Source organism: Ambystoma mexicanum, chromosome 1p (assembly GCF_040938575.1).
Source record: "Ambystoma mexicanum isolate Mex_15411 chromosome 1p, UKY_AmexF1_1, whole genome shotgun sequence".
Taxonomy (NCBI): Eukaryota; Metazoa; Chordata; class Amphibia; order Caudata; family Ambystomatidae; genus Ambystoma; species Ambystoma mexicanum.
This window is the reverse complement of record NC_090921.1, coordinates 978,044,933-978,056,955: the sequence shown is the minus strand read 5'-3', so window position 1 is coordinate 978,056,955 and position 12,023 is coordinate 978,044,933. Positions and strand designations below refer to the sequence as shown.

The window sequence follows — 12,023 nt, the reverse complement described above, 5'->3', positions numbered from 1 at the left end:
CAATAATGTTCCTCTAAAATCTCTAAAATTCATGAAACTCACAACCCTCCTCTGTCTCCCTCCCCAAGCCTCCTTCTGTCCACCACCCCCTTACCTCTTCTGCACTCGACTACTTCTCCCCTACCTCTCTTATTAAATTAGCACCCATCCTTCGCAGTGCCAACCCATCTTGCGCTCCTATCGACCCTTTTGCTCCCCAAGTGTTCAAAGACTTAATCTCAATCACATGCCTCTAGCTCTCCGAGCTCTTTAACCACTCTCTCTCTGCTGGACTCTTCCAAGCCACCTTCAAATCTGCAACTGTCATACCCCTATTCAAGAAATCCTCTGCTGACCCAAATGTAACAGAAAACTATCACCCAGTTTCTCTCCCTCTCCATTATTCAAAAGTCTGTGACCGGGTGGTCTTCGACCGGATCACGAAGTACCTTGAGAATAATGGCCTTGAAGATCCACTTCAATTTGGCTTCCATAGTAAACTCTCCACTGAGACTGCACTCATAGATGTCTACAACTAGCTCTCTGATGTTCACCAATCCAAATTTTCTTCTATACTCTTACTTTTGGACCTTTGACACTTAGGGCCACTGTTCTCTCCTCCTCACTCTCCAGGACCTTGGGTTTTACAAATCTACTACGACTTGGATCACCTGATACTTGGATGTTCGATCATTTCAAATCTCTCGGAACTCGCAAACCTCTGACCCGAACCCTCTCCCTGTGGGCATCCCCCAACGATCAGTCCTTGGACCTCTGCTCTTCACCCTCAATACCTGTGCCCTAGGAACACTTATCTCATCCTTTGGCTTTCACTATCACCTTTTTGCTGATGACCCTCACCTTTTTCTCCTTTCCCTCCTCTACCCTAAACATCTCGCAACGGATCATGAATTGTCTCATTGCAATTCATCACTGAATCTTTTTCCACTGCCTCATGCTGAACTCTTCAAAAAGAGATGTCATCTTTCTCCCAGCTTGTTTTTCTTTAGTCACCTTGAGTGGGACGGGTATACTCAGACGTGGGTCCCGTGCCTGCTGGGCCTAGAGACCCAAGCTTGTTTGGGGATGCTTGTGGTCTTGTGCAGAAGAGATGTGAACTAACAGTTCGGGCTGGACTTCCCCTTTGGTGGGCGGACCAATCTTGATTTGCATATGGTCTTTCCCCTTTCTGTAATGGCTTGGCAGGTGAAGAACAATGGTCTGGAGGGTTGCTGAGAGCAATGCCAGAGGTTAAAATGTATTCAAAACCTTCCAGCCAACACCTTTTCTGTTTTAATTCAGTCACCCCGAGTGGGACGGGTATGCCCACCTGTGGGTCCCGTGCCTGCTGGACCTAGAGACCCAAGCTACTCCACACTGATGAGGCCCAACGAGGCAGAAATTTTGGGGATGATTGTAGTCTCATGCAGAAGGGATGTGACCTAGCGGTTCGGGCAGGGCTTTCCCTTTGGGGTGGGACTAAGCCTGATTTGCATATGGTCTTTCTACTTTCTGTAATGGCTTAGCAGGTGAAGAACGATGCTCTGGAAGGTTGCCCAGAGCAATGCCAGAGGTTAACATTCATTCAAATCCTTCCACCCATCACCTCTTTTGTTTTATTTTTGTCATCCCGAGTGGGACAGGTAAGCCCAGACGTGTGTCCCGTGCCTGCTGGGTGTAGAGACCCAAGCTCCTCCTAACTGATGAGGACAAACAAGGCAGAAACTTATTTGGGGATGCTTGTGGTCTCATGCAGAAGGGATGTGACCTAGCAGTTTGGTTGGACTGCCCCTTTGGGGGTGGAACTGAGCTTGATTTGCATATGGTCTTTCCCCTTTCTGTAATAGCTTGGCAGGCGAAGAACGATGTTCTGGATGGGTGCCCAACATTGATTTATTCCAAACGTTCCAGCCATCACCTCTTTTGTTTTGCTTTAGTCACCCCAAGAAGGACAGGTATGCCCAGACGTGGGTCCCATGCCTGCTGGGCCTAGAGACCCAAGCAAGTCCTCACTTATGAGTCTAAACAAGGCCAAAACATGTTTGGGGATGCTTGTGGTCTTGTGCAAAAGGGATGTGACCTAGCAGTTCGGGCTGGACTTCCCAGTTGGGGCTGGGACCAATCCTGATTTGGATATGATCTTTCCCCTTTCTGTAATGGCTTGGCAGGCGAAGCACGATGGTCTGGAGGGTTGCCCAGAGAAATGCCAGAAGCTAAGATTTATTCAAAACCTTCTAGCCATCACCTCTTTTGTTTTGCTTTAGTCAACCTGAGTGGGACGGATATGCCCAGATAGGGACACATGCCTGCTGGGCTTAGAGACCCAAGCTACTCCTTAATGACGAGGCCCAACAAGGCTGAAAAATGTTTGGTGATGATTGTTGTCTTGTGCACATGGAATGTGACCTAGCAGTTCGATTGGACTGCCCCTTTGGGGGTGGGACCGAGCTTGATTTGCATATGGTCTTTCCCCTTTCTGTAATAGCTTGGCAGGCGAAGAACAATGGTCTGGATGGGTGCCCAACGTTGATTCATTCCAAACCTTCCAGCCATCACCTCTTTTGTTTTGCTTTAGTCACCCCGATTGGGACAGGTATGCCCAGACGTGGGCCCCGTGCCTGCTGTGCCTAGGGACCCAAGAAACTCCTCACTGATGAGTCTAAACGAGGCAAAAACATGTTTGGGGATGCTTGTGGTCTCGTGCAGAAGGGATGTTACCTAGCAGTTCGGGCTGGACTTCCCCTTTGGGGCTGGGACCAATACGATTTGGATATGATCTTTCCCCTTCCTGTAATGGCTTGGCAGACGAAGAACGATGGTCTGGATGGGTGCCCAACATTGATTTATTCCAAACGTTCCAGCCATCACCTCTTTTGTTTTGCTTTAGTCACCCCAAGAAGGACAGGTATGCCCAGACGTGGGTCCCGTGCCTGCTGGGCCTAGAGACCCAAGCAAGTCCTCATTTATGAGTTTAAACAAGGCCAAAACATGTTTGGGGATGCTTGTAGTCTTGTGCAAAAGGGATGTGACCTAGCAGTTCGGGCTGGACTTCCCGGTTGGGGCTGGGACCAATCCTGATTTGGATATGATCTTTCCCCTTTCTGTAATGGCTTGGCAGGCGAAGCACGATGGTCTGGAGGGTTGCCCAGAGAAATGCCAGAAGCTAAGATTTATTCAAAACCTTCTAGCCATCACCTCTTTTGTTTTGCTTTAGTCAACCTGAGTGGGACGGATATGCCCAGACATGGGACACATGCCTGCTGGGCTTGGAGACCCAAGCTACTCCTTAATGACGAGGCCCAACAAGGCTGAAAAATGTTTGGCGATGATTGTTGTCTTGTGCACATGGGATGTGACCTAGCAGTTCGATTGGACTGCCCCTTTGGGGGTGGGACCGAGCTTGATTTGCATATGGTCTTTCCCCTTTCTGTAATAGCTTGGCAGGCGAAGAACAATGGTCTGGATGGGTGCCCAACGTTGATTTATTCCAAACCTTCCAGACATCACCTCTTTTGTTTTGCTTTAGTCACCCCGATTGGGACAGGTATGCCCAGACGTGGGCCCCGTGCCTGCTGTGCCTAGGGACCCAAGAAACTCCTCACTGATGAGTCTAAACGAGGCAAAAACATGTTTGGGGATGCTTGTGGTCTCGTGCAGAAGGGATGTTACCTAGCAGTTCGGGCTGGACTTCCCCTTTGGGGCTGGGACCAATCCGAGTTGGATATGATCTTTCCCCTTTCTGCAATGGCTTGGCAGACCAAGGACGGTGGTCTGGAGGGTTGCCCAGAGAAATGCCAGAGGCTAGGATTTATTCAAAACCTTCTAGCCATCACCTCTTTTGTTTTGCTTTAGTCAAACCGAGTGGCACGGATATGTCCAGGCATGGGTCACATGCCTGCTTGGCCTTGAGACCCAAGCTACTCCTCACTGATGAGGCCCAACGAGGCTGAAACATGTTTGGTGATGATTCTTGTCTTGTGCAGAAGGGATGTGACTTCCCCTTTGGGGGTGGGACCAAGCCTGATTTGCATATGGTCTTTCCCCTTTGTGTAATGGCTTGGCAGGCGAAGAAACATGGTCTCGAATGTTGCCCAGAGCAATGTCAGAGGTTAAGATTCCTTCAAAACCTTCCAGCCATCACCTCTTTTGTTTTCCTTCAGTCACCCCGAGTGGGATGGGTATGCCCAGACGTGGGTCCTGTGCAGGTGCCCAGAGACCCAAGTTACTCCTTACTAATGTGGCCCAAAGATCAGAAATATGTTTGGGGAGGCAGGTGGTCGTGTGCAGATGGGATGTGGCCTAGCCGTTTGGGCTGGACTTCCCCTTTCGGGGTGGGACCAAGCCTGATTTTCATATTGTCTTTCCCCTTTCTGTAATGGCTTGGCAGGTGAAGAACCATGGTCTGGAGGGTTGGCCAGAGCAATGCAAGAGGTTAAGATTTATTCAAAACCTTCCACTTCCAGCCATCACCTCTTTTGTTTTGCTTTAGTCACCCCAAGTGCGGTGGGTATGCCAAGACGTGGATCCCGTGCCTGCCGGGCCTAGAGACCTAAGCTACTCCTCACTGATGAGGCCCAACGAGGCCGACACATGTTTGGGGATGCTTGTGGAGCCATGCAGAGGGGATTTGATCTACCAGTTTGGGCTGGACTTCCCCTTTAGGGGTGGGACCTAGCCTGATTTGCATATGGTCTTTCCCCTTTCCGTAATGGCTTGGCAGGCGAAGAACGATTGTCTGGAGGGTTTCCCAGAGCCATGCCAGAGGTTAACATTTATTCAAAACCTTCCAGCCATCACCTCCTTTGTTTTGCTTTAGTCAGCCCGAGTGGGACGGGCATGCCCAGACGTGGGTCCCGTGCCTGCTGGGCCTATATACTCAAGCTACTCTTCACTGATGAGGCCCAAGAAGGCCTAAACATGTTTGGGGATGCTTGTGGTTTCGTGCAGATGGGATGTGACCTAGCAGTTTGGGCTGGACTTCCCTTTTGAGGGTGGTTGCAAGCCTGATTTGCATATGGTCTTTCCCCTTTCTGTAATGACTTGGCAGGCGAAGAACAATGGTCTTGTGGGTTGCCCAGAGTACTGCCAGAGTTTAAGATTTATTCAAAGCCTTCCAGCCATCACCTCTTTTGTTTTGCTCCCAGCTTCCAATGCCATCTCTACCCACTCATATCTCCACTCAACCTGGACTTTTTTCTCCCTCACATAAGGCTTGCAATCTTGGCATCTTCTTTAATAACAACCTACAACTACAACAATTCATCACTAACACTGTCTCTGTTGCTCATATTAACTTCCTCAGAAAATATGTCCTTTTCTTACTAACCACTATACAAAAACTCTATTTTTCCCTCTTGTGCTCAGCAAACTGGGCTACTGCTCAAACCTACTCCTTTGCCTTTCTCTCTACTCCTTCCTCCCTCTAGACAAAGTCCTCACCTTTGCAACCTGCACTCTCTACAACCTACCCAGATCTTCTGACACTTCTACCTACCAACAACATGCTAGTTGGCTCTCCATGCATAACCAGTCTCTTAAACTTACTTCTCCTAGTGAACAAAGCTATCAATGATCTTTCTCCTCAGTAGCTGTCTAATTGCATCTCAGTTTACATACCATCTCCTTGCCTTCAATCCGCCTCTGTTCTCAACTTCAGCATCCCATAACCTCCCTGTGACTCCTTTCGCTTCCGCTCTTTCTCCCTGCTCACCGGCTCCACTGGAACTTGCTGCCAATAACAATCAAAGCCAGCCCAACTGTAGATGTCTCCAAAGCTCGGCGTAAACTTGCTAAAGAGGGAGCTCCCCAGACCCTTTCCCCATCTTCCCTACCTGACCCCACCACTGCCTCCAGTGATGCTTAATAATGTAATTGTGTATACTTAATTAGCTCTCCTCTTTAGTTTGAAGCACTTGTCTCCTTATGTTAATGTTCCCTTGTTAAGTCACCTCTTTACTTACATACATTTTGTTATTGTTTGTTTTGTTTTGTCCCTGATATATGTCTTAATTTTGTACACCCCATGAACTGGTTTACTACTTGCTCTCATCTTTATGCTATTATACAGGCACCCTTAGTGGGAATGCTTCCGCCATCTGTAAATGTGTTATTGTAAGTCATTTCTGATCGAAATTGACATCCCTGTTCTTCAAACAAAAACAATTTACAAATGTAATGCACTCAGTACAAGTTTACGAGGCTGCTGCCCCAAGGAGGAAACATCCACTCTTGCGCATCAACGCCTGTGCGGTGGGTAGAATGTCAAGCAGATAGGTTCAGGTTAAGTTTGGTTTCACATACGTGCTTAGTAGAATTATGGGTGATGTCCAGGCCTTTGAAGGTTCCAGGGTTGATTTTGAAGACCAGTGCCTGAACATGCGACATCTTCACGGATATATTTTGACTCGAGAGTGGATTTGTGCCCAGCAAGTTTTCCAAGATCAGGATTTGTCTGAAACAGATTAAAGAGATCAGTGACCGATAGCAGGACACATGTTTTCATTCTTCCTTTGATTTTTATTTCTAACAGTTTTGTAATGGCAGAGGAGGCATTTCTGAATACTTTCAGAGGCATTCCAGAAATACCACTTCTGCCACTGATGAACTTAAAATGAATTCCAGTTTGAAGGTGGAAATGGGAAATGCACAGTAGTGGTTAAAAACTCTTAATTCAGAAAAGGGTCAATACCAGCCCCTTTTTGCATTACATGGGTAAGATGATATGACGAGGCATTCACAATGCCCACCTTTAAACCCCCTTATTATGGACAGGGTATAAACTTACTTTAATGTACTGGAGGGAAGCGCCTGTGCCTCCCTGCAATACAGTCAAAAAAGTTTTTAAAATGTTTGGTCCACTCTTGAGTTTTAAACTCCACCTGAAGGCTGGAGGTAGAAATAGATGGACTTTCGAGAGAAATTGTGATTGGAATACCGCTGAACACTAGCAATATTTCACAAAATCCAGAATTTGGCAGAGGGTAAATATGCAAATGTTTGTCAAAAGCTGCCATTTACCACTACCACCAAAATCGCAATGAGCCCCTAATCCTTGAGGCTATGTCAAGGCATTTCTGGCACACTTTCTTTTTCCATACTCAATTTTAACCATTCTTTTCCTGAAATCCTGTGTGGTACCCTGGAAATCCAGTGTTGTTCAAGAAGCCCGTGGAACGCTGAATGCCATCTGTGGAACGCTTAGAGCCCATTGTCATTGTGTTGAACGAGAACCTTGAGTAACCCTTTTTGCATATATTTTCTCAAATCTTCCTCAGAGGAAGGTAGATTTTCCAGGAGACAACATCATAAAGGCTGGAAAAATCCCCTGTCTCTCTACGGTGGGCACTGTCATCATTGGCCCGATGTCCTCCAGACTGGGCTATGACAACAGCCTTCAACTTGGCCTCCCCTGCTTCAATATCAGAAGGCTTTAGAAAATACAGAACTCTGCTGCAGTCGTCTGCCCGTACTAACAATATGACCACTGATCTTATGCCCCGGCAGTCAAGAACTGACTTCCAGGGGAGAAAATAATTAAAATCAAAGCACTTTTGTGCTATCCATCAGTCCATCCATTAACTCGGCCTCCCCTTCCTGATGCAGACATGTACAGACATCTCCCTGACCAGAAGAAGGATCTTCTTCAAGTACATCAACACAAAGCGCGCGGCAGGGCTTTCTCAGTTACTGCTTCTCATCTAAGAGACAAAGTGCTGCACATCAAAGACATAGAAGACCACGTGGCCTTCTGCAAGGACAACAAAACTCTCCTTTACTCCTTGTAATTAAATCCTGCTACTCCTTGCCTTCTACATTTCCGAATTAATTGCATATACATAATTGACATGGGCCATAGGTGACTGAGCCATCAAACAACAAATATCTCAGTTCTCTTTCAATTCATTTAAAAATGTAACTGACCCCCTTACCCTGTTTATCCAGCATTAGCCCCTGGAGGGAAAAAGCCCACAAACTGGCAGAACATATTAGTCCAAAACCCCCAGAGCTAGAGGAAACACTGGTAATCCCCGCAACCCTGGTACTAGCTCTGTCAGGGAATTTCAGTTAGAACCTGTTGAATTTCAGACTTTACGATTGCAGGTACAGAAGAAATACACAAAATGAGTCAAAATGTAGGTGAATGCCAGCTTCCTGACTGGTACTTCTCCCATTCGCATGTCTAAGAGATGGAGTGGAGAAGTACACGTAGCACATTAATGGAGGGATCACTGTCACCACAAGATCACACAACTGGACACAAACAGTAACCTTATATACCATCATTATTTTTCGCTATTTCATTTCTATGTAAAAGAAAAAAATAAGACAGTGGCATTATTTTACACCCTTTAAACAAAATCCATGCAAAGATAAACTGATGAAAAAAGTCAAATAGTTCAAGCCTGTCCCAGTTTTTGAAAACTTACTGCAGAATATTAACTGTTGAAAAGAGCTCATATAAATACAATAGCTGAATTCCGAAAGGCAAAATGTCCAGTGACTACATTATATTTTAACTTTACAAAGGAGATTATAGCGATAAGCGGGTAAACACGGCTGGTAAAGTGAACACAAGGGCCACACATGGGTTCAGGGCTATCACCAGTCCTATCTGCCCCTAATGCAGTGTTTATCTCTACTAGCATGCTGGACCTTTTGTCCAGTGTGCTAGTATTTTTTGGGGGGAGTTTGGAGCGGTCCCTGCTGTGACATTTCATGGATGCCTAATTTCCCTAAAGAAACGTACAAAGATAGCCAGCAACAGAAATTGCATATGTCTTTTGCTTTTCTATTGCTAGGCCACAAGTGACTGTGAAATGGAGTTGGGAGCCTGGGGGAGAGGGGACAAAGCAGCCTGGAGAACTGGCAGCACAACAAAAATGGAGAGAGACTTGGGCGGTTGGACAAGACTGTGGGTGTTCACTGCCTGATTACTCCTGCACTTGGCTTCCACTGATTGAACAGCGCCTCTCCCAGGGTACTAATATTGAATCGGGAAAGGTGGTCAGTTGAAATGCCGCTCACAGGGCTTTCTCTAACATTCTGTTAGCACATGCCACATTATATGTTGACGTCAGGAATGCTCCAGGCCTCGGTGGTTTTCAAACTGTGGGGCTGGCCCACCTAGAGGGGCCCCAATGATGTCGAGGCATAAGGCTCGTCCAAAAGTGAGTACAGAAGGTGTGGGAGTAGCAGAATAGAATATGGCATTCAGGCCCATCAACAACATTTTTCCTCTGGGTAGGGGAGTGGGGGACTTGGCAACCGCATTTTTAGCCGAGGGGAGTGGGGGGTTCAGCATGAAACATTTCATTACCACTGTGCTAAGTGGTTGGAGGAGTGGTTGTGCTATGATATGATATGGTATTCATAACGCTCCTGTACACAAGTGTTTCTAGGCGTGACAAGACAAGGAAAGGGAAACAAAGGGAGGACAAAACAACGATCTTACTAGGCCTTGTGTCATTCAAATGGTGCAAGCGCGGGGGGGGGGGGACCAGAAAATGTGGGGTTAGGGGGAGTGGAGAAGTGCGCAAGGGATGGGAGAGGGAGAAGTACAGCTAACAGAGTGCTGCCAACAAGTGGCTAAGTGCCTGTAGTCAGAGGGTGCAGCCAGTGGTTGGCTAATAAGTGCAGAGAGTGGGTGGACTGTAGGGTTACAGATACAGACCACAAGTGCTAGGGGGCCAAGAGGCAGCCCAGGGTGCAACTGGACAGGCATGGACCTGATCCCAAGTTTCATGTGGCCATGTAACCAGGTGCGCGGAACAGATGGGTATTCAGCAGGGGAGAGGAAGAGAGAAAGAGGATGCGAAGAGGAAGGTCTCGAGTTGCTTCCCGAACCGAAGATGCTTCTGCTCAAGCTTGAGAGAGACAGGGAGGCTGTTCCAGGGGGAGGCCCCAGCTGAAGAAAGAGATCTGCCCCCAACTCTCTGCTTGGAGAAGCGGCTGACCCTCAGAGAGTTGGTTGTGGATGAGAGGAGAGGTCAAGAAGGGAGATACTTAGGAAGAGAGAGTTGGAGGTAGTCCAGACCCAGGCCCCAGAAAGCCTTGTGGACAATGCACAGGGTTTTGCACTTGATCCTTACCGCCACTGGGAGCCAGTGAAGAGATTTAAGGGCTGGGGAGATACGATCCCTGGGATTGAGGCCAAGGACAAGTCTCGCAGTACTGTTCTGGATGAGTTGCAGAGGACGGAGAATAGAGGCAGGAAGATTTAGAAAGAGGCTTTTGCAGTAGTCCAGACTCAGAGAAAGAGAGTTCTGGAAACTGAGGTTATGGGGGAAGGTGAGGTAGGGAAGAATACCTCTGAGGAGGTGCAGCTGGTAGTTTGACTTCTTAGAGACATTGGAGATGTGAGGAGAGAAGGAGAGTGTGGAGTCGAAGATGACTGAGGTTCCTAGCCTCACAGGTAGAAGGAAGAGGGCCCAGGGTGGGCAGCCAGAGAGTGAGAGGAAAGGAGAGAGCTGGTGTTCCAATGAGGAGGATCTCAGTTGTACTGGCATTAAGGGAGAGATCATTGGCGGCACACCACTCCTGAATTGCAAAAAGACAGTCTGGAATGAGAGAAGGAGTAGAGGCGGCTGAGGGGAGCACCAGAAGTTTGAACAGAGGGTGGCTATGTGGTGGGCAAGAAGTGCCAGGTATTGTTTGAACAGCCTGGGAGAAAGAGAGAGAGATAGAGGAGAGGGAGGACCCCAGTTGGACCCTGGAGGGACGATCAGTTAGAAAGAAGGGCCGCCAGGCCAAGGCCTGATCAGTGATACCAAGGTTATCAAGGAGCCGGTGGAGCAGGATGGCATGGTTCACCATATCGAATGCAGAGGAAAGATCGAGGAGTTTGAGGACAGTAGGAAGGTTTGAATCGAGGTTTGAGAGTAGGTATTCACGGATGTTCAGGAGAGCATTTTCCGTGCTTCTGGCCACTGTGAAGTCAGACTGATGGTCATGGAGACAACTAACAGATTCAGTGTGAAGGTTAGGCTGGGAGATGGACAACTTATCCAGGAGTTTGCCCAGCGAAGGAGTAATGGAGATCGGGTGATAGTTGGCCAGACAGGAGTGATCGGCAGAAAGTTTCTTAAGAAGGGGGTGCCCAAGGGAGTGCTTCAGAGGGGAGGGGAAGGTTCCAGTGGCGAAAGAGTGATTGCAGAAATTGGCCAAGGCTGGAGCGAGGGTGTCGATGCAGTACTTTATACTTTTGGAAGAACAGGGAAGAACCTGTTTTGACGTGACTTTCATAGATCAGACTTGTCTAGAAACGTCGTCAGGGGTGAACAAAGGAAAGGAAAAAGGAGGAGGAGAAGCAGCCGCAGGAGGGCCAGGAGAAGAGGAGGAGGATGGAGAGGTGGAGAGGGTGGACAGGATGTCCTGAGTTTTAGAGATGAAAGTGTAGAGGATGAGCCAAAGGCCTCTACCGGAAGTCCCACCCCTATTATGCCTATATGTTGGGAACCAGAAGTAGACACAAGCATGACACCTGTAATGATGCCCATAACATGAGCAGCCTTTGAAGCAAGGTATCCATTGAGAAAACCATTCATTATATATTCATGGAAAACTGATAATCTCTTGGGAAAGATCCCCAAAGAGCACGTAAAGACAGATGGAAGAGGAGTCTGGTGACGTCACATGAAGCAAGGTGACGTGCCAAGAAGAGGTGACAAAAGAGAAGGTGAATAGACCGTATAGAATCTGATGACGAATTAAAGACTAAAGTGACCCTTTACGTGCGGAATGAAGATTGCACGTGTAAAGAGTATAGAAGAAAATGCAAAACCGTTTTATAATTGTACAGATGCAGTAACGCAAGTAGACTAAGAATTCATGAAGGCTGGCTATACGTAATGAAAAGACTGCAGGCAGTACCGCCAATATAAATATATGTGTGTATAGAATCTGGATGTTCCACGATGCATTTGAGCAAACTTGGACCCTGTGAATAGAAGGGTTGAAAGTCTGGCGCAGTAGAATAAAGCAGCTGACGGCGAAGATTCGAGAAGGCTTGTCTGGCCCAGTGTCAAGGGTTGAGGCAGCCAAGAATT

The 12,023-nt window shown here is 47.5% G+C and overlaps 1 protein-coding gene across 2 annotated transcripts in view; it reads right to left on the bottom strand.

Moving 5' to 3' along the window:
* The window catches only part of ADGRG5 (adhesion G protein-coupled receptor G5), a 651,384-nt gene that overhangs the window by 330,516 nt on the left and 308,845 nt on the right, over positions 1–12,023 (bottom strand). For both annotated transcript variants that reach the window (XM_069654199.1, XM_069654209.1), the window contains one exon: positions 6,280–6,430. In XM_069654199.1, coding sequence (XP_069510300.1) covers positions 6,280–6,430 — 151 coding nt within the window. The remainder of the gene's footprint in view (positions 1–6,279; positions 6,431–12,023) is intronic.